The 27,468-nt window shown below is 35.4% G+C and overlaps 1 protein-coding gene and 1 long non-coding RNA gene across 2 annotated transcripts; one reads left to right on the forward strand and one right to left on the reverse strand.

Annotated features, from left to right (window-relative positions):
* Positions 1–216: 216 nt before the first annotated feature.
* LOC141628516 (uncharacterized) lies at positions 217–2,567 on the forward strand. The gene is made up of 3 exons (XR_012537143.1): positions 217–603; positions 1,574–1,849; positions 1,942–2,567. It is a non-coding gene; the product is annotated as an uncharacterized LOC141628516 (long non-coding RNA).
* Positions 2,568–19,939: 17,372 nt separating this feature from the next.
* LOC141642342 (RING-H2 finger protein ATL2-like) lies at positions 19,940–21,895 on the reverse strand. The gene has a single exon (XM_074451122.1). The coding sequence runs from the start codon at positions 21,450–21,452 to the stop codon at positions 20,496–20,498; it is 957 nt and encodes a 318-aa protein (XP_074307223.1). The 5' UTR covers positions 21,453–21,895; the 3' UTR covers positions 19,940–20,495.
* Between the last annotated feature and the right edge of the window lie 5,573 nt (positions 21,896–27,468).

Raw genomic sequence — 27,468 nt, forward strand, 5'->3', positions numbered from 1 at the left:
TTGAAAGGCTTAATTGTTGATTGTTTGAATGCCCATCGATGCATATTACTGATTTCTTGATCTTTTAAACAAAGGAAATTTTGTTTTATTTTCTGATAAATTGCCTTTTTATTTTATTTTTAATTGTTTAAAACTATGTTGCTTTAAAAACGCCTCTTTATATTAATATTGATGAATTGATTTGTTCTCTAATTGATTTGTTTATATTAGGTTGGTGTCGAGGATATTGAAAAGAGAGGTGCACTCTTTACAGGAATGCAAGTTTCATGTGAGATGGGTTCGGGTATTAGGAAGTCTTTCATACCTTGCTCACAATCAATCTTTCAAGCTTATGAAAATCAAATAATTCAATCTGTTCATCATCCTTCTATCTTATCCTCACATGGTTTAGTTTACGAGGCATTGGGTGGATTTCCCAAGTCTCATTATATGGTGGTAGAAGAAGTAGATACGGTTGCACATTTCTTCGGTGAAATGTTTGAGAGATTTTTGCGTAAAATAAATTGTACGTGTGAAGATATCAGATATATGATGCCTAATCAGAAAAAAAGAATTTTGGAGGATTGGTGGGGTTATATCAAAGTTTCATTCCAGAATTGTTGGGTATGTAAACAAATCTTTTTTCTTAGTATTTATTTTTTATATTGTTAAATGGCGTTTGAATAAATTCTGTTAGTTTGAGTGAGTTAGTTGTTTGAGATTTGTTACTTAAACAAACAATGTAGTATAAAACTAAAACACATTACAAAAGAGTCTAATGAATACGCACTCATTCTAAAAACTAATCAAAAGAGTATTGCCAGCAGAATTAGCTTGCAAAGCTTATATGTTATGATTTAGAAATCTAATATAAGGAGAGTCATGAGCATCTCAGATGCTCTCGCTTGAGAAACTTAGATCTCGTATTGCTTACTATTAATGAGAAAATTGCTGCTACATGAGACGAGGATGTTGATTTAAATACCATTAAGACAGAACTACAACAAAATACTATGTCTCATAAATAATACAGTGTTATAGTAGTTAAATAACTAGCAAAGAGTTAGTTACACAAGTTGTTAGTCAATTCAGTTAAAAAAAAATAAACAATAAAATATAAACAATAAGACAAATAAACGCGACCGATAGAGTATAATAATAAAGAAAATCGAAACAACAACAATAATAATAACAATAATCGTGACAAAACACTAATAAACGTAGCAATATATGTGGCAAAATACTAATAATTCGTGGCAAGGTTTACTAAATTGTGTCATATTGATTAAATAAATATACGTTGGCGATATCCATTTTGGAAGGTACGTATGGATTAATAAAAACATGGGAATGAGCAGAAGCTTTTGAACAAAAGTTTTCTACTTTTGTTGTTGAGACTTGAGGTCAAGTCTATACTCAAGGGGTAGGAATGTTATAATAGTTAAAACTAGAAATGTGTTAATTACACAATTTGCATTGCATTAGTGTATCAATTTCTTCTTTTCAAATTCTTTCTATTTCATTTCTTCTTTATCTAGTTACGTGTTTAATGTATACATTAGATATTGATGTCAAATTCATAATGTTTTTATAGGGATGTCGTGTGGGGCTTACTCCATATGTATGATCTTAAATATACATGTGGGGTCTTACGTATGTGTGTCTCAAAAGATAACAACAGTGTTAATGGCAAAATCCTACCATTTATGAATGTGGAGAAGATTTCATGCTATGAAGATGTTAGAGGGTTGTTGAAGCTTATGAAGAATACTTTGTGGTTAACAAACCGAAACTTCAAAATTGTTCCTGAGAAGTATGTTCATACATCGTATGAACTCCATGATTTCATTGACCAAATCAACAAAGCTATGTGAGTTTTTCCATCTTTGTTATTTTTATAAAATTATTTTATTATTATTTTCCTTGTTTTATAGTTCACCTATCTTTTTTATTCTTCTACAGAGAAGACAGTAAATGCGGTTTTATGACGTTGGCGTTGGCTATTCGTACAATTGACCACCCATTTATATGTGACTCATCACACCGAATTGAGTTTATGAGAAAACTCTTAAATCTCATCCAGTATGGAAATGACGGTTTAGAAGCCTTAGAAAAGAAGCTGAAAGTTATGATGGTAGCTGATTATGATAAGTCTTCATGGTTCGATCAACTTGGAGAAGGTTCATTGATGAAGGACATCTATTGTAAGGGAAAAGAAAAAAATAGAGTTGTTAAGCAATATACTAAATGTGCCGATATTATAAGATACTTCCATGACTTATGTAGTCATGTGAATGAGTACACCAAGACTCGGCAGGTAAAATAAATACAATGTCAGTTTTAAGATGCGCCATACTCGTTGGCCGAATTGTAAGGGTGAGTTTTAAGTTCAAGACCATCTTCCACGGTGAGGGCTTATTACCAAATGCTACTTTGAGTCTAATGGTCATCTCAATCCACTTTTCTAATCACGGCTTGCTTTTTTGCATTTTGCCCGTCTCATGTAGTGAATTACACTGAGTTGAAAAACGTAAGTTGATATGAACACGGATTATGATCAATTTAACGGCTTTTGCTTTTTGTTAAAAGTTACTTATTACATGTTCATACCTGGACGATGAAACTATGAGTTTTTCTTTTTGTATAATCACTGCATGTCCTCTTTTCGAGTAAACTGATGTATGACATGATGTTGCTAAGAATGTAGATGTGTAATGCTTGATTAGTTGGTGAGAACTTTACTTTAAAGGACTGTACGCCTCATGTTTTATAGAACATAGTCTGTATTTGTATTACACAATTGACTTGATGTGCATATTTGAGGAAGCTTATCATAGAGTATACTTAGTAATTACTCATACTTGCGTAGGATTCCTTATATTCCGTTCTTAATTTATTTGTGTCTACTCTGGGAGGATTGTTAAGACGATATTGTTAGATTAGCCATGTTAGTTTGTATCTTGACTGTCACGTTTACTTTAGTTTGTATCTTGACTGTTATGTTATTTTATTCATCTAACATTGCTTTCAGTTTTGCCCTTAGTCGTAGTGATTTTTTAGTTATTCAATGCAATTGTTTTTTTTTGTAGTACCCTCAGTTATAAACGTGATATGTTGTTGGAATAAGTACAATGCATATGATATATATGGTGGATTAATGTCTAGTAGGGTCCTTCATATGTTTCATATTGGTGGATAATGGGCTTAGAGTAGACGTCGTCATCTATATGTACTTATGTACTTGTAGGATGTTTAGTACTTTAAAACATGATCGACATGATGTGGATTAATCTCTATATTGGTACTTTAAAAGTTTCTAGATTGGTACTTTAAAAGTGTAGAAGTCGTCATCTATATGGTGGATTAATGTCTAGATTGGTACTTTAAAAGTGTCGACCACGTGTAACACAGAATCTTCAAAAATATGATCGACATGATGTGAAGAAGATCGTATTAAGCTGTAGCACTTATGAATGAATACTCAAGGAAGATGATCTTTAGAGTAAACGTCTAACTTAGTAACTGTGTAAGCTAGCTTATACGAAGGGCAGTTCAAACGAACACCAGCAGCAATCTTTCTCACAATATATAACTTGATAATGTTATGCCTTGCAGGTGACTGGCAGTTCATTGCAGGCGGTCTGAACAATTATGTGGATGAAAGGGACTTGTCGTCGTTGTTACCGCTTTTACAATTTGCCATTTCTGAAGTCTGGGTAATACTGGGTATATTATATATCTAGGTGTGTAATGTTTTAGTGGTAGGTGAGATTGGTACTTGTGTTATAGAATCTTCACTTGGTGAAATATGATTAAGTTGGTGGGATTATTGCAGTAGAGTTATGCCCATTTGGTTGTTCAAAGACAACACCATGACCAACTATGTCAACATTAGTTTCCTCTCCATTTGTCACCCGAAGGGTATTTTCAACAGCCGACGAATCTATATGATGTCTAGACGGTTTTGGAATGGGTTTCAACATTTCATCGAAACGATTTTTCTAAATCAACCTCAATCTTTATTTACTTCCAACATACAAAGTTATTTGATAACGATATTATCCAACAGATATATGCATCCATCCATTTGAAGCCTTTTTCACAACCCATTCATTAATAGATCATGAAATGAGTTTAAACAATCAATTTTATAGGATACAATAACCCACATTAGGTAATTTGCTCCATCATCATGAAATTACCAATACTATCGCATATCTTGTCAAAAAAATTTGAGTTGGAGTACATCATAGAAGGAAATAGACGAATTTATTTTATGACGATGTAGTCGCTACTAAAAGGGAAAAACAAACGGAGAAATATGAGATCATGTAGTTCAATAATAATATTGATAGTCTTGTGTCATTTCATATCCCGACTGATGGCAAGATATTTCGAAGTAGGATTACTGATTTACCGGGCAATTCTCTTTCAAGACGAGTTCATGCAGGCTCATACCGGCCAGAGCTTATCTACGAATTCAGCGGGATAAATATTACATTTGCCATCTAGCATTGAGTCAAAACTTTTATAGGTCATGGTTGTGCCCTCATACTTTTCTATTAAGACGACATTGATAGTATCTACATCATCATTCATTGGGGTGTTGATTGTAGCATTAGATTAGATAAATCCATCTTATTTCTCTTCTTTAGTTTAGGGTTGATTAATTTAGTTAATTAACTAGTTTTCATACTCGTGCGTTGCAACGATACTAAAATAATCAGCGATAAATTTCACGATTTAATGAAATATGGTACATAGTTCATGGCTAAGATTTTACTCGGTATGTATCCCATGACAAATAAATAACTCTCGTTAACATAATTTTGACATGCAATAAATCAATGTTTGATTAATTTTATTTTTTGTTTGGAAAAAGAAAAACAAGATGAAGTATTTAGATATGATACTCTATAGTTTTTAGTTTTTGTTCACAATACCTATGTGTGTTTCAATTTTACATAGCACTTATTTTCATAGAAATTTTTTTTTAAATTTAATGAGTTCAGATTTGTTATGCACATGGTATTTGTTAATAAATTTTCTATTTGCTCCTAGTGATTGCTAACTTCACCAAACCTATTACGTACCCTCCCCAAACTCGTCTAATATGATATTAAAAGTCATTCATCTACATTGAGAGAAGCAAAAGACTGGAGACACAATAGAATGTCGTGTTTAATAGGGGCCTAGGGCGTTAATTTGATGAGAAGATAAGATAGAGGAAACAAACACATGTCATATTTCATGTTTTATTCACAAATGAGGTAATAGAGAGATAATGAGGAAATAAATAGTGAGAATTATAAAATTCAGAGCGACGAATCCAACCAATAAAAATAATAAAAACGGGGTAAATATGCAAACATAATCCTAAAATATAGTGCATACCTTTTCTTCAATTTATATTTTAACTAGTTTAGATCCCGCGCAATGAATGCACGGTATTTATAGAATTACTATTATAAACCCCGTGCAATATATGCACGGTATTTGTAGATCTTCGGAATGAAAATGCGTCGATCCTATGTTTACAAAACTTGCAAACATGAAAAAGTTTCTGCTTCAATTTTTATTAATTCTCCATCGATAAGAATAACATACATATGCTACTTAAATAAATATTGTTTTCTTAACGGACAAGACAACTTACCTAATTAAAACTAATAAAATAATCCTAAACTTAATCTAACAAGTAATAAAATACCTAATTCTGATACAATGATCAGTTTTTATTTATCTAAACTACTCCCTATAATCCGAACTCAGCTCACCCGTGTTCGATCCCTATATACTCAATTATTAATTATATTCGTATCATACTCCCTTTCGTCAACAGAATCGTCTCGATTCTTAGAATCCGGAATCCCCTGGGATCAAATACAATCCTAGCGAATTCCGATGCAAAATTGATGGAGAAGAACGGGAAGTTAATATGTGTGCGAACCATTAAACTCATCTTCAGCTCATCATCTTCAATCTCCATTAATTTGCAACCGTAATAATTTTTTTATAACCCTCTTCTGTTGTCTCAACTGATGCCTTCCACCCCTCCACCCTCCTTGCACGAGAATAATTTCCACATTCACGTCATCCTTATAATCATAAAAAATAGGAGGCAATGTCGGATCAAATTTAACATTCTCTTCATAGTTGCTTTCAAACATTAACACTCCCAACATTTTTTTTTCGGATAAATAGTATCGCGCACGTGGACAGTAATTTTTTTTTTTTTGTAACCCCCACGCCTTGAGTAGCAAGTTACTAGAACCGTGCTCCTTGGATCAAAACCGATTAAACCTCGAACAACTTATTCAAGTTTAACCCTTGAACTTCAATCGCAATCAGAAATTCAACTAACAAATTGGCTTTCACACGCCTCAGACCGTCTAGATTTAGGGAAATCAAGAGCCGAAACTCTGATACCACTTATGATACAAAAATTACGCGGAAGCGGTTTAATAGATTACGAACAATAATGAAAAAGGGATATTTGCGCGATCTAGACCTATAGATCGAACAATGGTGATTGAATCGCAAGACCTATTGCTATCAATCGGGTTAGAGTTTGAAACGCGTCAAACAATAACAGTTTCGGAACGAAAACGCGTCGATCCTATGTTTACAAAACTTGCAAACACGAAAAAGCTTCTGCTTCAATTTTTATTAATTCTCCATGGATAAGAATAACATACATATGCTACTTAATAAATAGATACTGTTTTCTTAACGGACAAGACAACTTATCTAATTAAAAATAATAAAATAATCCTAAACTTAATCTAACAACTCATAAAATACCTAATTCTGATACAATGATCAGTTTTTATTTATCTAAACTACTCCCTATATACTGAATTATTAGTTATATTCGTATCATACAACTTCTTAAAAACTGTTAGACATAGTAAACTTAATAATAAAACTTAGGAGGTCTTGCTTGTGACCTCTCACAAGTTAACAATGGTTGAAGTTATTGTTAAATCCTGAGCACCCTTTTGCTAAATCTCACACACATCGCCCCTAATATTCCATAATTACCCTTCTTAAAAAAACCTAAAAAGGTTTATCTTCCTTATTTCTCTAGTAAACCTAACCAATTTATTGACAACTAGTGTAGATCCCGCACATGTGCGGTATATTAGAGATTTTATTTTTAGTTAGTATTTATATTTTGAATTGACTCATCAATAATTTGACATACACCTCACTTTTCGTTATGAGAAAAAAAATTGAATTATGAACTAATCAAGAAGACTAAAATTATAAAATGTATAATTGCTGGAACAAAATCTATTTTTTCTTTACCATGAAACTAATGATTACAATTTAATTTTTTTCTCAATTTATTTTAATGATTTTTTTTTTTACGAAACTAATAATATCCGTGATAGGTCATTCTTTAATATATAATAATAACAAAAATAAAAACTTAGAAATTTATAGTTTATAAAATTATATCAAATTTATCTTATTTTAATTAAAAGATTATAATTTAGATTTTAATGAAAATATTATTACTTCCTCCGTTCCAATGAGTTGTATACGTTTGTTTTATATACGTACATCAATGCACGTTTTCTTTTGCTCATATCTTTAGCTACACATTATTAAAAATTATAAAATTTTTATATTAATAACGTACTTGCTAAGACGATTTCAAAAAGATCTCACATAACTATCTTTTATGTTATATATTAGAAGTTATAATGAAGATTCTCCTCACTTATAAATAGTATCCAAAAAGCAAACTTATACAACTCATTGGAACGGGGAAGTATTTGATTAAAAGATTATATTTTGATGAAATGATAATAATGGAATGAATAAGGCTTTTCGTTTCCTTGTTTAACTTGATGCTTTTGGAGGGAGAATCTTGGAAAAATTTATTCTCTTACTATATAGGGGATGAGATAATTTAATTATAGCCATGATTGGTGATTCATCCAGTTTACATTATATTTTTTATTTTATTTGTTGAGCTTACAGATTTGGCCATGGTAGAATACAAAATTAAAAGCTCAAGGCTCAAATAGAAGATAATATAGTTAGGCGGGAAAAAACGTAGAATCGCCTATTCATTTAGTAAATATGAGATGGGATTCGACATTTATATTTTGTAATTTGCATATACCACATGTAAACCTAACCATATAATTAATGAAAATATCTTAGAGGAATTTACCATATAATTAATGAAAATATCTTATAAATCTTTTCCTATTAAGTTTTTTAATCCAGTGCGCACCGAAGATAACGGCGGCAGCTTCTCTAGTTACCAAAAAAAAAAAAAAACGTAAAATCTTATCTATATTAATACAAAAGACAATACTCAATCCTCAGCGCGCCACGTCATTAATGCAGGTTTTTTTTTTTTGGAAATTCATGTTATGGCGGGACCCGTGAGTGTGCAATGTATTTATTTTTTCAAATTTCCGTCTTTTCAAACATGCGATAAATTCCGTCTTACACAAATTCTATGAAATAATATTATGAAAAAATTCTATGAATTAATATTATGAAATAATTTTATACATTCCGTGTAAATAAAATTAATAACATATACGCAGATTGAATTACAAATGCAAGTAAATGAAATTGAATTACATAATTTTTAAAACAAAATTACATAATAATAAAATTACATAATTTCAAGAAGGAATTACATTTATATACGGGATCGAACATAAAACGCAAATGAATTACATACATAATTTTTTAGAACTACATGGTACAATAATTTTTGTTAAAAAAATAAATCTTGACGGAGTATTTACTTGGAGTATAAAATATTCATGTATTTTGGTTAATATTATTGTACCATGCAGCAACAACATCCCAACATAATTTTTTAAAAGTACATGGTACAAAAATTTTTGTTTAAAAAAAATCAATTATGACGGAGTATTTACTTGGAATATAAAACTCGGCAACTTAACTATTAGCCGCGCACACCGAAAATGGTAGGTGACAATGATAGGCAACCGAGTTAATTTAGTCTTCACCTAGAATTTAAAGCAAATTTTAATTTTTTTAACTGTAAAAAAACAAATAAATTTTAATTTAATTTAAAAGTGATTAAAATTTTTTTAATAAAATTTTTATAATAAATAATTCGCAATTGTTGTAATAAATATTTTTTTAATAATAACAACACGATAAGTTAACAGTCAAAAAACTTTAAAATATGTTCTTTTTAAAAAAAATAATCCTTTCAGATCTGTATAGAAAGTCGTTCATCACCGAGGATTTATGTACTTGGAGCAAAAATTCTGGTAATTTTACTATCAGTCTCGCACTCCGAATTCGGAAGATGACAATGATAGGCTACCGAGTAATTTCTACTTCTACAAGTACGAATGATAGGCAACGTTAATATCGTCATGATAAATTATGTAGATCGTAGATTTAGACCAACTAGATAAGTACAATAAAAATGCAAAAACAAATATACATCCAAAAACATTAATATTGGCCCAAATACATACCCGTGCAATTTTGCACGGGTTTAAAACTAGTTTGTGCAGTACGAACAACTCTAGGAAATAACCTTTTTTCCCCTAAAATCAAATGAACACATGAGAGGGTTTTAAAAAAAAAAAAAAAAAAAAAAACTATCATATTCACATATCTCTATCTCCGAGGGGTTTAAACAAGAAGCTGTGATTCAATGGAATCAGGAAAAAGGGTAAACAGAAGAAAGAACGGTAAATGGCTTGGAAAGTATAAGATACTGGTGGAAAAAAGCGAGAGAGGTAAATCAGATTTCTGCATAGCAGATTTGAGGAAGAACGTAGCACATACGGTTGGAGGAGTGCTATTGAATCGGCACGGGTATGAAGGGGGTTTAATAGCAGTGGAAAACACGATTTATGCGATAGGGATGCCACATAAAGATCCAAAAACCGTTATTATAGAGAACCCGGTTCAAGAAGACCTTGTCCATAACGGTACATCCATGCTAGACCTTACATCTTCGCCGCGTAAGTGGAAGCACTTACGCGGTAGAATGATTGATCCTCGTAGGTTTAAAGGCCAAGCCAGCGTTGTTTCAATGGGCAGTAATATATTCTCGTTTGGTGGGACCCGTGAATTTTGCGAATTCTACGACGCATCCACCCCCGTTAAGAAACGTAGGTGGTGTCCTTTACCTAGACCGCCGTTTGACCACCGTGTTTTAACCCCTGTCATGGCGGACCCCTTGAACGATCGCTTTCTCTGTTTTTTCCCTAAAATCGACTCGCTCTACGCCTGTTATCCCAACAATGAGGAAAATCCATGGGTTTGTCTCCAAGACAACGTCCCGAAATTTCGTAATAACCCTTTCCCTACCGTTGTCAACGAGGTTATCTACTTCTTTAGGGACGACCAATATGAAGCATATGATATCCGCACCAATGAGAAACTCGAACTTTCGTGGTCATCGAATTTCCCGTTTGGGTCAAGAGATATTTACAGATACACTTTCTGGAATTTACTTTACTTGGGAGATGATGTTCTGTGCTTGCCTACTTTTGTGCCTGAAGTTGTACAAGACCCTACAACTCAAACAAAGATTCTAGAAGCCACATTTGTATTCTTCAGGTTCCGTGTTCGCCGCACCTCTCCTACCACTGCTACCTTCATCCCTCTCACTGTCCACCATATTCCTTCTCCCGGATACAATTACTCGATCAATTTCTTACCCCTCTAGAGTCTAGACCCACCTCTCCTACCAAGGTCACTTTATCTACTTTTCCCTTTATCTCTATAAACTTTATTATTCTCATTCGTTTTTGTTTGCATTACGGTGTGTTGGATTTGAGTCTTTGTCGCGTGGCCAGATTGTATTATGTTTGATTGATAATGTTAGTTGGATTGCCATTGTTCCTTCTGCCTATGTTGCTCGGACTCTTCAGTATGTGTGTCTCGTAATCCCTTTTGTTCTCCGGCATTAACTAACATACGACTCGGACTATTATAATATCGAGACGGAAATATATCGAGTTTGGTTGAATGTTACGGAGTATATTTTATTAACAATCGTATACTGTCGGAAATGACTTAATTACAATATATGCAAGGCTCCTTATTTATAGGCTATACAAACATTATAAACAAGGAAAGATTGTGCTATAATTACAAAGGGGGAAGGGAATATGCACCATCTTAATAAGGCATATAGCCGTTGCAAGGGAGGTGTCCATTGGGCTTGGATGCATCGTGATACCCCCCTCAAGTTGGAGCTAGGACATTGACGACGCCCAACTTGGAAAGAAGAATATCAAATGTCGTTTTTCCGAGAGCCTTAGTTAGGATGTCGGCCAGTTGTTGCTTTGTGTGAATATAGCTCGGTTTGACTAGGCCTTTTAAAATCTCGTCTCGGATAAAGTGACAGTAAATCTCTATATGTTTAGTGCGTTCGTGGAATACCGGATTCCGAGCAATATGAAGAGCGGATTGATTGTCACAGTGAAGCTGTATTGGTTTAGTGCGAGGGAACCCAAGAAATGTGAGAAGGCCGTGAAGCCATTTGAGTTCGCACACAGCAAAAGCCATTGCCCTATATTCAGCTTCGGCAGAGGAGCGAAAGACCGTTGATTGTTTCTTTGTCTTCCAGGATATCGGGGCATTACCGAGAAAAATTATATATGCGGATAAGGAGCGACGAGTAGTTGGACAACTGTCATAATCGGCGTCGCAATAAGCTTCCAGTTCGAGATTATTGTCTGAGCGAAGGAGGAGCCCTTGACCCGGGTTGTTCTTTAAAAATCGAACCACTTGAAGAGCGGCTTGCCAATAATCGGTCCGTGGGGCGTGCATGAACTGAGCTAAGATATGAACGGAGTATAGCAGATCGGGCCGTGTCAATGTGAGATAGACAAGCCGCCCGACCAGTCGTCGATAGGGTTGGGGATCCGAGATTAACGGGTTGGTAGAGAGACCGAGGTGATGGTTTGGTTCCATAGGAATAGTTGCGGGTTTAGACCCGAGAAGACCCGTTTCTGTGAGGATGTCGAGGGTGTATTTTCTTTGGGAGATAAATAACCCCGTTTTGTTGCGAGCAACTTCGATGCCCAAGAAATATTTTAGAGGGCCCAGATCTTTCATAAAGAAGCATGTATTCAAATATTGTTTAAATTCCTTAATTTGTCCCGTGTCGTTGCCGCATATGACCAAGTCATCAACATAGACAAGCATATGTAGGGTAGTGGATGTCTTAACCATCGAAAAAAGGGAGTGGTCATATGGGCATTGTTGGAAGCCGTATGAATTTAAAGCAGAGGCAAGTTTAGCATACCAACAACGAGGTGCTTGGCGAAGTCCGTATAAGGATTTGCGAAGACGACAAACTTTCCCATTGGTAGTCGAAGAGAAGCCGGGTGGCGGTTTCATGTAGACTTCTTCATGAAGATCTCCATGGAGGAAGGCATTGTGAACATCCATTTGATGTAGTTCCCAATTTTTCGCGGCTGCCAAGGTAAGAAGCATACGAACCGTAACCATCTTCACTGCTGGAGCGAATGTCTCATTGTAATCCACTCCTTCGGTTTGTCGATTGCCCATTATCACAAGACGGGCCTTGTGTCGTTCAACGGTCCCATCAGTGTTATATTTGACTTTGTACACCCATTTGGATCCAATGGCCTTCTTGCCTGGAGGAAGAGGTTCGATAGTCCAAGTGTTGTTTCGTTCAAGTGCTTCGATTTCAAGTTTCATTGCCTTTTGCCAATTGGGTACCTGCATTGCTTCAGAAAAAGATCGAGGCTCGTGGGTGGTAGCCACGGCTGAAAGAAAACAACGGTAATTGGGAGAAAATTTTGTATAATCAATAAAATGAGAAAGAGGGTACCTCGTATTTGGAGACGGGACGGAGGACGTGATGAGATGCGTTGAAGGACTGATGGGTGGACGTTCATAATCATTTAGAAGGGAGTTCGGAATTTTGATACGGTGACCTCGGCCCATGTTAAAGGGAGGAGGGTCGGTGGTTTCGGTTGTGGTTGTCTCAGGTGGTGAGGTGTCGATTGTGGTTGTCTCGGGTGGTGGTATTTCGGTGGAGGGAGGACTGGTGTTTTGGGTGGTGGCGGTTGGGGTAGAGGTGTGTTTGGGAGTGTCGGTTGTGGTGGAGGTCGATTGGATTATTGGAATAATGAAGTCATCGTTGGTAGAATTGTCGATGATATAGTCATGGATTTGGAGAGATTGGTAAGGGAATTCGGTTTCCACAAAAATAACATCGCGAGACGAAAAATGTTTACCGGTGTCTAAGTCGTAAACCTTCCACCCCTTTTCCCAAAGGGATACCCCAAGAAAACACATTTCCGGCTCCTAGGGGCAAATTTGTCATGGGTTCGGTTAATGTTTTTCGCATAACAGAGGCAGCCAAAGGTACGAATGTGAGCCATGGGGGGTGGTGTTTGGAAAAGAAGTTCGTATGGAGTTTTTCCATGGTGGATCGTGGAGGGAGTGCGGTTGATAAGGTGAACGGCGGCTAGGACAGACTCTCCCCAAAAAAATATCGGTAAGTGTGCTTGAAAAAGAAGGGCACGAGCCACATTTAAAATATGTCGATGTTTACGTTCGACACGACCATTTTGTTGAGGTGTGTCGACGGTCGATGTTTGAAAAATGATGTCGTTTTCGCTAAAGAAAGAATTTAAAGGGGTAAATTCGGTGCCATTATCACTTCGTAAAATTTTGATTTTCTTTTGAAATTGTCTCTCCACCATTGCAAAAAAATTTAGCAAAGTTTGTCGTGTATCGGTTTTGTTTCGTAATAAATAGACCCACGTGGATCGAGAAAAATCGTCGACTATAGTCAGAAAATACCGTGACCCACAAGAAGAGTTTTCGGAATACGGACCCCATAAATCACAGTGAATGAGGTCAAAAATATTAGCTGCAATGTTTGAGCTTAAAACAAAAGGTGCTCGGGAATGTTTGGCCCGAATGCAAATATCACAGTTATGAAATTTATTGGAATTGTTCTTATGAGAAATAAAAGGAAGAAAATGCATAATACTCGAGGAGGGATGTCCCAGGCGCCGGTGCCAAACCTCATTATTTTCGTCCTTGGATATCACCGTATTTATTCGAACATCGTCTGAACGCACCCTTTTTAGAAAATAAAGTCCGTCACGCTGCTCACCAGCCCCAATCACCGTCATCGAGGAACGGTCCTGAATTAAACAAAATTGTCGAGAAAATTGAATGGTAAGCGAAGTGTCACACAATAAGCTTGAAACGGATATTAAATTACATTGTAAAGCATCTGAATATAAAACATTATGTAAAATTAGTCTAGGCGAGAGGTGAATATCACCACATTTAGTAGCCATAGCTGACTGGCCATTCGGTAAACCGACTTGTAAGGGTTCGATAGGACGAATATTAGTAAAGACAGAGAGCGAACTAGACATATGGTGTGAGGCACCGGTGTCAATAATCCAAACTGAAGGAGAAGTCGTACCTTGGAGTTGCTCATGAGCCGCGTCGGATTTGCGAGCGCTTAACAGGGCACTTAAATCATCAAGTTCCTTTGCACTTAACGTATTGAGATCAAGTTTATCAAAGGTAGACAACATACCAGCAGAGGACGCAGCTGTCGCAGCCGTGGCAGAGGAAGAAGCCGCCTGTTTTGCAACAGTTTGTTGCGTGTGAGCCATGTGGGCGCGAGGATTGGACTGCTGCTGCTTAATACGTTCCCAATTAGCACGGCCTTGAGTGTCGGGGACAAACTTGGCATTACGCAAGTCAGTAGCATTGGGTTCGACATAGACACGGTCACGTGGACGTTCTCCCCACCATTCGGGAAAATTACCGGTGACACGATAACAAGATTGCCAATAATGACCAGTACGATTACAAGCCTCACATTTTGGTCTGTTTTGGTTGACAGTGGCAGCCCCCCCAGAGGGTTTCGAATCACGGCTCCCACCACTAGAAAATTTGGGATAGTTGTGAGTGCGAGCCGCGAAAGCCATAGGCTCGGGTTTGGGGTCTGGTTTGGAAATTACAAAATTGCGTGCACCTTCTACTTGAGATAAACGATTATAAACTTGGTTCAAATTGGGTAAAAAATCATTACCTAAAATCTGAGAACGAATATTGTCGAAGCGGTCGTCAAGACCCATAAGAAAATTACGTACCCGAGTGTGTTCACGTTCCGCAGTCATAACACGAACCCAATCACAGGTGCAATTGTCGCAAGAGCAACTGGGCAGAGGCGAGATTTCGAGAAGATCGTCCCATAATTTCAGAATGCGACCATAGTACGCCATCAAAGTCTCCGTTGGTCCTTGGCGACAAGCATTGATTTCTGATTGCAACTGGTATATGCGGGCTTCGTTGCCTTGAGTAAACCGTTGCTTTATGTCATCCCATACGGTTTTAGCCTCGGAGCGATAAGAAATTAAGCATTTCACATTCCGTTCCAAGGAATTGAAAAGCCATGCCGTGACTAATGCTTGTGTTCCTTCCCAAGATTCGAGAGCAACTGGATCAGTGGGTTTCTTTTTCGACCCGTCTAGAAAACCGAGTTTGCCCTTAGCACGGAGAGCGAGAACGAATGCTCGAGACCACTCGTAGTTATTGCCATTGAAGAAAACCTGGGTAATATGTGACCCGGGGTTTTCGACATGGACATAGGAAATGGTGTTTTTGTCGGCGTGAGGTTCGGTATTCACCATGACGGCTGGTGAGAAAAAGAAAGGTCTAGGATAGTATAAATTTTGGAATTGAATTATAAAAACCTAAAGCCTGATACCATATTATAATATCGAGACGGAAATATATCGAGTTTGGTTGAATGTTACGGAGTATATTTTATTAACAATCGTATACTGTCGGAAATGACTTAATTACAATATATGCAAGGCTCCTTATTTATAGGCTATACAAACATTATAAACAAGGAAATATTGTGCTATAATTACAAAGGGGGAAGGGAATATGCACCATCTTAATAAGGCATATAGCCGTTGCAAGGGAGGTGTCCATTGGGCTTGGATGCATCGTGATACGGACACTTAAGATGCGCTCTTTTCCGATACATTATTACGGAGTACAATCTGATGCGTTCAACTAATCAACGGGCTTAATACCTTCAACACACTATGTCCAACAAAAATAGCAAGTCAAAAGTCTGCATAACATCAAAAGAAAGTGGTCAGAGTATTTAAAACAGAGTATTTCACATAAATACAATAAGCAACATTGACATGTTAAAGAAAAGACCTGATCAAAGTGGAATTTGCTTAATTATGATTTAAGTAAATAAAATAACCTGCATGAAAATTACTCAAAATATAAACAATTGGTTAGAAGTTAGAGCAAAGATAGCAACAAATGGAAGAACGTGATAAAAAAAAAAAAAAAAAAAAACATCAGATCTAAACGCAGTTAAAAAGAAACAGTATATTTAACACTAAACGTTGATTTAAAAAAAATATGATAAAGAAAAAATATGATATAAAAGTTGTTTTTGCACCTGTTTTTTGTGATAGTATGAAAATTTGGAATTTCACGATTTCAAAACATCTTTTAAAACTAAAAACCGTTGAGAAACAAAGTCGTAAACGCATTTTGAAATCTGCCGCACGAAGTGCCCTTTTACACGTGAATGGTTTTGTTTTTCAAAATTGTTATTGATTTTAATTATTTCGAAATTTTGATTTGAAATCGTCGAAGACGTGCCTTCTAGCAACGCTTGCATACGTGATCCTGAGTGGTGTTTAAGTTGACATGTAAAATGAGGGTGCTCAAAATTCGACTTATTTCTTCCCTCTTTTTCGTGTTGGTCACAGCCTTTTAGCCTCTTTATTTCATTGTTTTTATAGTTCTTTTAGTTACCGTCTCATTTGTTAATGTTTGGTGATTATAATATTGATGATGATTTACGTGCTGTTTAGGATTATAATTTCATGCTACCCATATGGTTGTTTTTCATTTATGACTTTAACGTGTTTAATTAGAATAATTTTCATGTTATAACAACATAAAATGAATATGATTTTGTGTTTTAAATGAAGTTTTAAATTGATTAAAATAAAATTTTAATTAGTTTAGTTTGATTCACATGTTTTAATGACTCGTTTTATTTTAGCTATGTAATAGTTAGAACTAAATCACATGTTAGTTTGTTTTATTTGATTTATGATGTATACATGTTTGTTTATATCATTTACCGTTGTTAAATCGTAATTTGGCCTAATATGTAGAATGCATGTTAAATGAATTAGACATTCATAGGTCATACATGAATTTTGACATAGGATTAATTAAATGAATTTCTTTAAAGAATTTAATGAATGCATCTTTCTACAACGAAATTATCGCTAGTTAAAACGTGCATGCTTAACATCTGTTTTATGATACTCGATGACTAGAATAGTCGATGTTGACCTCCCATGGAGCACGTTTGACCGTGTAGAGGTCACGACCAAGAAGCCTTTTGTGCCGTTTGTTTTGGCTCTTTTATTGCATGTTATCGTGGTTTTATTTCAATTGTTGTTGTAATATAATCATTGTAATTTTTGTAATCATTTTTTAGTCGATGTAATTTAATTAATAAGGGTCGAATGTCCTTTTATTAGTTTATGTCAAAAGATTTCCAAACTTTTTCTTTAGCTAGTTAAATCGAAGTATTTAACTAATTAAATCGAAATGAGTGCGAAAAGTTATGATGAGGCCAAGGACGAAGTCCATGTGAGTCGTGGCCTCACCATTGGCACAGATTTCAAGGCGTTTAGATTAGGCGTGTGGTTTGGTCCTTGTTTAGCAATTGTAATTAGATCGAGTTGTATCTTCAATTCGATTATTTGCACATCGCGTCGACGAGAATCGTGTGGGTTGTAATAGCTTAGCTCCCCAATGGCTCCCCCATTCCCATCTAAGCTATGTTTGTGAATGCTTGTTAGTATAGTTTCAAACTAATCTCGTATGCTAAAACACTTGGATAAAGTAGTTTAAATTACATTAAACGACTAGCAACCGAATTCACATGTTAGGATCAAAATGGCGTTTGCACTTTTACACAACCATCATAGTCTTATCCGATTAGCCATCGTAGTCCCTAGTAGAGGCCGTTATTGCAACGGGTAGAGGTGGGTGTTTTATTAACGAACTTCTCATCGCGTACTTTCAACAACGAATTCAATCTCGTTTCAAAAATGGTTTTCAAATTTCCTTAAAATTGTTGGTGACTCTCCAAACGTTTTTCGAAACCCTTGGATAGACTGATTTCCCACATCCACAAAAACCGTCTTTTTTTTTTAGAAATATTTTAGAGAGAGAGGGAGAGAATATTGAAGTGATGAGGGGCATTGTTAGAAAGTAATGTAAATAGGCGACGCTAATTAGTAAAAGCGTCGACTTTATTTAACACGACCCATATATGTTGATGAAACAAATTCATAAATGCCGACAAAAAGAATTGACACTTGCACCAAAAACTTGAAACCGGATTGGAAGAAAATAGGCCCATTTATCATATAGTCCAACACACAAGTAGACAATTGGAATAGCAGATCAATTTGGATACCAAAACCAATCAAACTTTGCAAGAATGGCTAATCAACAAGTTGCAAATTTGCGAAATTTGCAAGAAAAACTATCGAATAGCAATAAAGTGCTACTCATTAGACATTGTTTGGTCATGACCTTGTTTAATCATGGTTAGTGACTTAATTAAGCTACTTAATTGGTGACCAAAATTGCTAATTTGTGACCTTTGGAGGTCAATTTGTGACCTCTGTTTCGTTCTTGTGACCTCTTCCATGACCCAGTAGGTGTCAATTTCTGATTTGTTGGATACAAAAAGGACAACTCCAATGATTGGGTTGATGACCTAGGTCGCGACCTTCTGTTTGGAAGGTGAAAATGGATCAAGGTTAATAAGGTGCGCTTAAGAGTAAAATCGGATCGTGACCTAGTTAGCGTGACCTTTGCTTGGGGATGGTCTTAGTCAGTAACTTCTCTTTTTTATCTTCTATTCTACGCAGTAAATTTTTTTAGCTACATATTTGAAAAAATTATAAAAATCAGATATTTTTAATGTATTCTTAAAGACGAATCAAATAAGATCATACATGAATATATTTTAATTTATGTATCAAGAGAAAATTGAAGTTGAATGTTCGCTTGTAAATAGCGTGCAAAAGAGAAACATGCAAAGTAAAGTTGAATAGAGAGAGTATATTTTTTGCCTCTTCTATAGCCATCTAACCCCACACGATATATATTAATTAAGTCTTGCTTAAAACGGGTCGGATTTTAAGACGGGTAGTTGTGTGAGAGGAAATGGGTAGAGGGGACAAAGGTGGGACCCTCCATGTGCTTCTCCACTCACCCTAAATGGGTATTTTGTGAGAGAATATGGTATCCGTCTTATTAATAAGACGGATACCCTTGGTCTGAAATAAGAATTGGGGATATTAATTAGACCGATTGTAAAAAAAAGTAAAAAAGTAAAAAGAAAAGATGGGAGAGAAGATTGAAGGAAAAAGTAGATAGCAATCCTCATTTATATTAGGTTCATTCGTTGGGCAAAATAATTAAATTCTCAACTAACACAAACATAAGTACAATTTCAAGGTAGATGATAGCTCTATAATCTACGAAGTATATACTTTGTACTTTTGTAGGACAAAAGCTCCCATAAAACTGAATTACTGAAAGATAAGGAGTATATATTACAATTTCTTTTTTTTTTTTTTAGACAACATGTATATATTACAATTTCATTTATATGATACTCCGTATTATTCATTTTATAATAGCATTTTTTGAACCAACAATCTTTTTTCTCGTTCCATCTTCGTAAACAAATAGCTAATTTTTATGTGAAATCATTCTCACTAAAGACTAAAGAGGCAAATAGATAACTATTAACCGAACGAGAGTAACATTCATACAACTATACATTTTGTGTAAAACTAACTATTTTTATACGGAGTAATTTATAGTAGCACTAATGTAACATTCCATAAGAGGAAAAAAAACATTATATCGATAAGAATACATACATATAGATAAAAAGGGGTCTCTAACTATGGTATCCCTTCAAAATTTGTGTAGAAGAAATAAATATGTAAATTTCCATTAAATATCTCGAAAGGTAACCCCTTTTTCCCGCAACTTATATACAAACTAGTCAAACATCGAGATCTTTTGCAAGAAAGACTTGATAACTCATAAAGTCTACTTTGAAGGCCGCGGTCATCACCTTTGACCATTTTACCATAATTTCCTTCACGATGTAGCCACCTTCCTCACCCACGTGGCACCTCGATCCTGACACTGTCTGACACCATTCGCCGAATGTTCCTATTAAAATATTCATTTCACTAACCCACGCCATGTTCCCTTTAATTATCACCCTACCAAAAAAATAATTCAATTAATTAACAAATTAATTAATTACATTAGCTTAAGACGGCCTCTTTCCATGCTCGGCAAAATGTCCGTGTTAACTCGGAACTTAACGAAGTATTAAGTTAAGACGGTCTTTTTTCGTGCTGGGTTAAGTCGGGTCAACTTGTTGGAGTGACCGGCTCGACCCGGCCTGACTCGATATCAAATTCAACACGACTTGTCGACTGTGACTGTGACTGTGACGGTGACGGCAATGGCGACTTTCTCTCACGACTAAAGATCCTCTTCAAAGAAAGAGGCGATCGAAACCCGCCTTGACTCGGTGACCGACTCGAACCCGACTCGTCCGAGTTAATAAAACTAAAGCTTTGACACCTTCTCGGAACCTCGATCGTCACTCCAACAAAGTCAACCGCTTTTCTTCTCCCACCGAACGATAACGAACCAACCCGACTCGGACCCACCTCGTCACTCGACTCGGCCGACTCACTGAGTTGAACCTGAGTCGGACTAAACTCGCTCAACTCGGTACTCGGATTTTCCGATTCCTTCACAACCGGAGTCAAATCGTCCGGGTCAACCGGAGCTCGACAAAGCGGACACGTGTCATGAGAGTGAAACCACATGTCAATACAGTCAACATGGAAACAATGATTACATTTCGGTAACATGCGCCCTTTTTCACCTTCTTCAAACTCGGACAAACACACGGCGCATTCTAGCACCTCCTCCACGTCACCACCCTTAACATTATTATTCATCTTGCTATCGTACACGAAGGTGGGGAGAGACTTGATGACCGAAGGGTCGAGGCCGTGTGTAGCAAGCGGGGCAATATTCGAAGCGACGTTGTTAGGCTCAATATAGAAAACGAGATGAGTCCGCCTACGCGCGCGTCGCACGTTACGTCTACGTGCGCGGAGGATATACCACCTCGCGTAGATGTGGAGACAGACCATTATAACCACAACCGCGAATAGTATTATGATCGCGCTAAGCATTATCTTTCCGCTTAGTTCGTATCCCTTTGGTTGGGAAACGAAGGGAGGGGATTGAGAATACGATTGCGAATCGTCCATGTTGTTGTCGTCGTTTGGTCGGAAAGATTTATCCATTGAAAGACGATAACAATAACGATAACGATAACAATGGAGGAAATAAGTTGTGTGTTTTGGTTGTAAGAGGGTATGGTGAGAAATGAGGAAGTTTAATGGGGGAAGCAATAGAATAAATGGGAAATGGGGAAAGTTCTTGGAGGTTTCTAATATTTTAAATAAAAAATTAAAGGAATAAAATGAGTAGGAAATGTATAAAGAAATGAAGGGGAAGAAGAGTATAAAGAGATAAAATGGAAAAGGGAGGAAAGTAGTAGGAGATGGGGAAAGAGAGACGGCAAATTAAGGAACATGGACCCAACTATGTGATGCAAATGTCAATATAAGTTTGAATAATAGAGTCCTCGACGTACTTTATAAGTTGGGACTTTTCAAGAGTGTCCTTAACTACTATGGTGGTTGTTATGAAGTGTAGTTTACGGCTTTTCGATTTGTTATTCAATATTCCCTTCATTCAACTCCACTTTACAAGTTTATTTTATCATGTTTGTTAACGCAGCTTTTACACGATAAATATCATTAGCTGCGTACTTGCAAAAATTATAAAAGTTAGATATTTTTAACGTACTCTTAAAGACGAATCAAATAAGATCTCACATTGTGAACATGTCAAAACTCAAATGTAGCGTCTGTTATCTAATCAATTTGTACTTATGTACCCTTAACGTGTATTAGATTATCTATATGGAGAGTGAAACGAGTTGTCAAGGATTAAATTCTGACCATTGTCTGGGAAATGAGAAAGATAACTTTTTAATTTGTCACAAGATTCATATAATCTAATTTCACCATATAATTAACATACAAATTTCTTAATTTCTAAGTGAGATATCTTCCAATTACGTATTGTATAATTTGTCGACAACGTATTATGAAAAGGGAAATACTTCCTATTGTTAGAGTAAAGAGGTATTTCCTCTGTACCGGTCATTTATTTACTCATACTTCCTATTGCTAGAGTATAGAGTCCTCGACGTACTTTATAAGTTGTGACTTTTCAAGAGTGTCCTTAACTACTAGGGTTGTTATTGTGAAGTGTAATTTTACGGCTTTTCGATTTGTTGTTTGGGGTGGTTTGGTTGAGTTGGGACATTAGAGCATGTACTATAGAGAGTACATTACCATCCTCTTATTTTTTCTCTTACCCTCTCATTTTTCGACACATCATTTTCTCTATGTCCCACATTCATTTCCACTATGTTCATCCTCTTCTTATAATTTTTGTCTACAATAGAGAGGATCCTCTTATTCATCCTCTTTCATTTTAATTATATTTTAACTTATATTAAAAGGAAACAATAAAATGAAAATATTAAAAATGGAAAAATATGATTGGGTAGTTGGCACAAGGGCCAAGAAACTATTTCCTCTAATTTTAGAGGAAGTAGTGATCATCCTCTTGCTAAGAGGATGTTTTATGGAGGTTCCACAATAGAGAGGACCTCCTCTTAGATGAAAGAGAGGCTAAGAGGAGGGGCAATCCTCTCTATTGTACATGCTCTTAGGTATGAGTTTGTGTTGTTTAAGAACAAGTTTTGGTAATATCATATTTGCCGGTCTTCGGGTTCATCAGTCTGGCCCGGTTCTGAATCGATGAACCCCCTAACTATATATTGACCGGACTGATGAACTCGAAGACCGGCCATCCCTTTAACAAGACTCGTAAATCGGATAGACATAGGTAATTACTATAATTTCTAAGCTTCTAATTAAATATGACAAAATAAACATACAAATTTTTATTAACATATGAGATTCATATAACCATGGGTTATGCGCATAATCTAATAATGATTATCCTTTAAAAATATTCTCAAAATAAAAAGATAAACAAATAAATAAAATATGTAAGCAAATGGATGGGACGGTGGGAGTATTAATTAACATCTACAAGTATGAGTCTAATCTTTTGATTGGAGTAGAATTCTCACATGCATACAAAGTCCGATAACTTGTAAACCACGTAAATCTGGAAAACATAGTCCCGAGCCATTTTACCCCAAGATTGCTCTTGCTGAAGCTTGAACTTGAGACTCTTAGGAAAGTGGCCTAAGTTTTAACCAGTAGACTGCACCCTTGCCGGCAAATATATCTTTTTTATATAAATTAACATCACCATAAAAAGTAGTACTCCCTCCAATTCACCATATTCTTTCCTATTTCCTAAAACAAATTATTCAGGTTTTCTTCCTCTTTCTATTTTTGGTAACTTTTACTCTTATTTTATTCATACCTCTCTCCTATCACCACACCCCACCCAACTCTTTTAATCTTATTTTATTCCTTACTTTAATATTTGTGGGCCACAATTCATTATTTAACCCTTAATTATCCATCCCTTACTCATATCATCAAACCCCACCCAACCTTTTTATCAATATAATACTTCCTTTTTTAACCATTGTGCCCAAACTAAAGAGGAAGAAAATAAAGGATTGGAGGGAGTATAATCTTGACTAAAATAGCATTCTTAGTTAAGTACCCATCTAACATGAAAATCTAACTATGAAATACTCCCTCCGTTTGGTTTTGGGAAAAAGACCGATAAAGGAGGTAGCTAGCCAATTATTAGATGACAAGTGGATCAAATTCAGTATGAATTATCAAATTTTTCATCAAATGCAAACCTAAAATCGAACAACAAATAACCGAAACAGAAGGAGTAATAAGCAATTTAAATTAGTCGATTTAACTCCCACTAGAGTTTCATCCAACTCATTAACCAAGTTCATCTCTTATCCAACTTAATCGATCAACCACTAATAAACGAGTATTTAAATTACGTATAGCCGCCTCCTTGTGTAACTGAAAGTCTGTAACAAAGTCATTTGCTGTCCAAATATCGACGGTCTATGTATGGGCGTATGTAGACCTGGCAAAATGGGTCAGACCCGAATGACCCGACCCGAAAAGGCTGAACCGAGACCCGAAAATGACCTGAACTTGCTTGACCCGAATATGACCCGAAACCCAAATTGACCCGACCCAGACTCGACCAGAACATTGTCTAACCCAATGTTGACCCGACCCGAGGTGACCCAATCCGAAAAGACCCAAAATGACCCGAAACGACTAGTACTAACTCATATTAATATTATATATATCAAAATAAAGTTTCATTGGTTACAATAATCCCTAATAAATGGTTAAATTTGCAAAATAGCATTTCTTAATCAAAATAGTATTAACTTAAGTGCTTAGCCATTAACTCAAAAGCAACCCGACCCAAAATGACCTATACCCGAAAATGACCCGACAAAAGGTCACCCGAAATTGACCCGATCCGACCCAACCCGACCCGAAATATGTGGCAGACCCGAAATGACCGACCCAAACTGACCCGACCCGTACCCGACCCAAGTGACCCGTTTTGCCAGGTCTGGGCGTATGGCACATGCCACATATGATGGTCTAAAACGAAACGTAGCTAAAGTGACAAAAATGACACGAGTAATTCCAATGTCGAACTTACAACTATCAAATGCAATTAAGCAATGGGTCCATGATTGTTTTTCACTTTGTTTCCTAATGGAGATAACCCAACTCGTCAATTCAATTGGGCCTAGATGTTGGGCTTTAAAATATCATTTATGTTTCCTGACCTGCTTCACGCAAATTTAGTAGAAACGGGCCGCAACGGCTCCTTCGTGCATTTCTCGGTCTTTATCTCAAAACTACCCACCAATTTTACTATCAAAAATTTGGGTAATCTTTAGGTTGGTGGTTCGTCTTCGTCCTATACCCACGATACAGTGCGCTCATTTTAATAAAAAAAATTTGGGCAACCTCCTGTAATAATAATCCTCTATATACTAAAAGATTAAGAAAGCTAGAATTTTTCCGCCTAAGACACAATATTATCCCCTAATTAATTTTATACCATAAATACTTTATGCTTATATTATAATTTGTAGACAAACGGAATTACAATATTTATAGTCATATTATTTATCATATACGAAGTATAAGATTCTCAAAAGGTTTCCTTCCTATCTCCATTTACTTAAATAAGAAAAAATTTCCCTCCAAACTCCATTTACTTAAATAAGGAAACAAATGAACATTAAACTATTAATTTTTCATTAAAATATAATTTTATATCAAATTAAAACAATTTTTTAATTAGCATAAAATAAAAGTTTAAATACAAATTGCTAATCTTTGTTAGAAGATAATTTGATGTATATTTTCTGTCTATAAAACAAAAATATAACTCATATTATTAGACTCAGTGAAAAAAAAATCATTAAAATAAGTTGAGAATTTTACAAAATAAAATTATTAGTTATGTGATAAAAAATCCATTAACATATACAGTACATTTCATGACATTTTAAATGTAAAAATGAGTTGATGAATAGTAGATTTATAAAATGTAAAAATAAGTTAATGACAATATTTTAATTACAACTTTCTCTAACACAACCTCTACAAATACCGTGCTGTGACACAGGATCTATATTCTATACTAGTATATCATTAAAACATGCAAATAGGTATGGGTCACACCTGTGTATACAGGAAAGACGAACCATTTGACAAACACAAGGTATATTCCATACTGAAACCAATTGACAATAAAATGAGCCCTCTTGGTTATAAAGTGGTACAATCATCTTTTCCAACCAATGTTATAAGCTTGTAGGGATTTTTGGTATGGCCACTCGCAAAATAAGAAAGATACGATTCGGAAAAAAAAAATTACGAGGTTCACCAAATTGGCTACATCCTCACTATAACCACATTAGAATTTTTATTGATCACTCACAATGTAAGAATACAAAATTACATAACTTTCCTCTTCTTTTATAGCTAATAACAAGCTATCTAGTACATGAAACATTGAAACATCACATATTGATTCATGTGATCAATGAAAGTGACTTTGAAGTTATACATTTATTATTGGTATGATTGTGATTAGTATTGTTGTGATTATTGTTAGATGAAGGATTCGTAGAGGATCAGTTCTACCTTCCGCTTTGCTTGTGATTTCGGAATTGTGATAAGGTAGGGTTTCCCTACTCAGTTGCCCGTTTAATTAATTTAAGATGATGTTAATTGATGTATTGGCATGATTAATATTGTTATTGGAATTGTCTTTCTTGGATGTTGGATTGGTTGTTGTTTGTCTATAGTTCGTGAGGTGTGTCCTCGACTGAGTGGAGTCATCGTCGGGAATGGCTTATGAAGAGTATCGATCTGCAATATTCTTGATATCGGGGGGGGGGGGTGAATTGAGTATTAAAACTTTAGCCCACTTTTTCGATTGTCCGTATGAGTGTGAATTAATAATTAATCATTTAAAGTTTATTGATTAAACTTTAACTAATTAACTAAGCAGATTAAAGCGTAAAGAAATGAACGAAAGAAAACGAGTGACACACGTGATTTTGAAGTGGTTCAGTTTCACAAGTCGAAACCTACGTCCACTATTTCGATTAATAATTTTAGTACCTTTCTATGGATTACAAAATTATTAACCCACTCGTACAACTAATTCTAGTTGTAACTCAATTGAGTACCACTAAATACTCGGTTTTGTCTAACTTACGTTAATAAGAAAACACTTTATTATTCTTCTAAATTGTTCACACAATTGAACGAGTAAGAAACAATATAAAGTATGAAGCACGACTTTTCGTAAGGATTTTCGAATTGCAAAAACAAATTAATTACTCGATAAAACTTTGACTCGATTTGTTTGCAAAAGCCGTTTTAAGATTGCGAAAAGTTGAGTTTTTACTTGTGTATATATAGTAGAGAGGAGAGCTAGGGTTTAACGAAACTCTAGAGGTGTCGTGCGACCCTAATGGATTGTTTCCTAAGAAACAATTCTTATCTTCTCTTAATTTAATTCATTTAATATCTCATTATAAGTAGATAAGATAAATCTATAAAATTGTTAAGATAGGAAAATATCTTTCAATAACTGATAAGCTCATATATTTACCATCTATTTACCGTGTTTTATGCATAATAAGCGACACTATGAAGCGGTTTTGCTTGACTTATG

Source organism: Silene latifolia, chromosome 2 (assembly GCF_048544455.1).
Source record: "Silene latifolia isolate original U9 population chromosome 2, ASM4854445v1, whole genome shotgun sequence".
In the NCBI taxonomy this organism is placed as follows: domain Eukaryota; kingdom Viridiplantae; phylum Streptophyta; class Magnoliopsida; order Caryophyllales; family Caryophyllaceae; genus Silene; species Silene latifolia.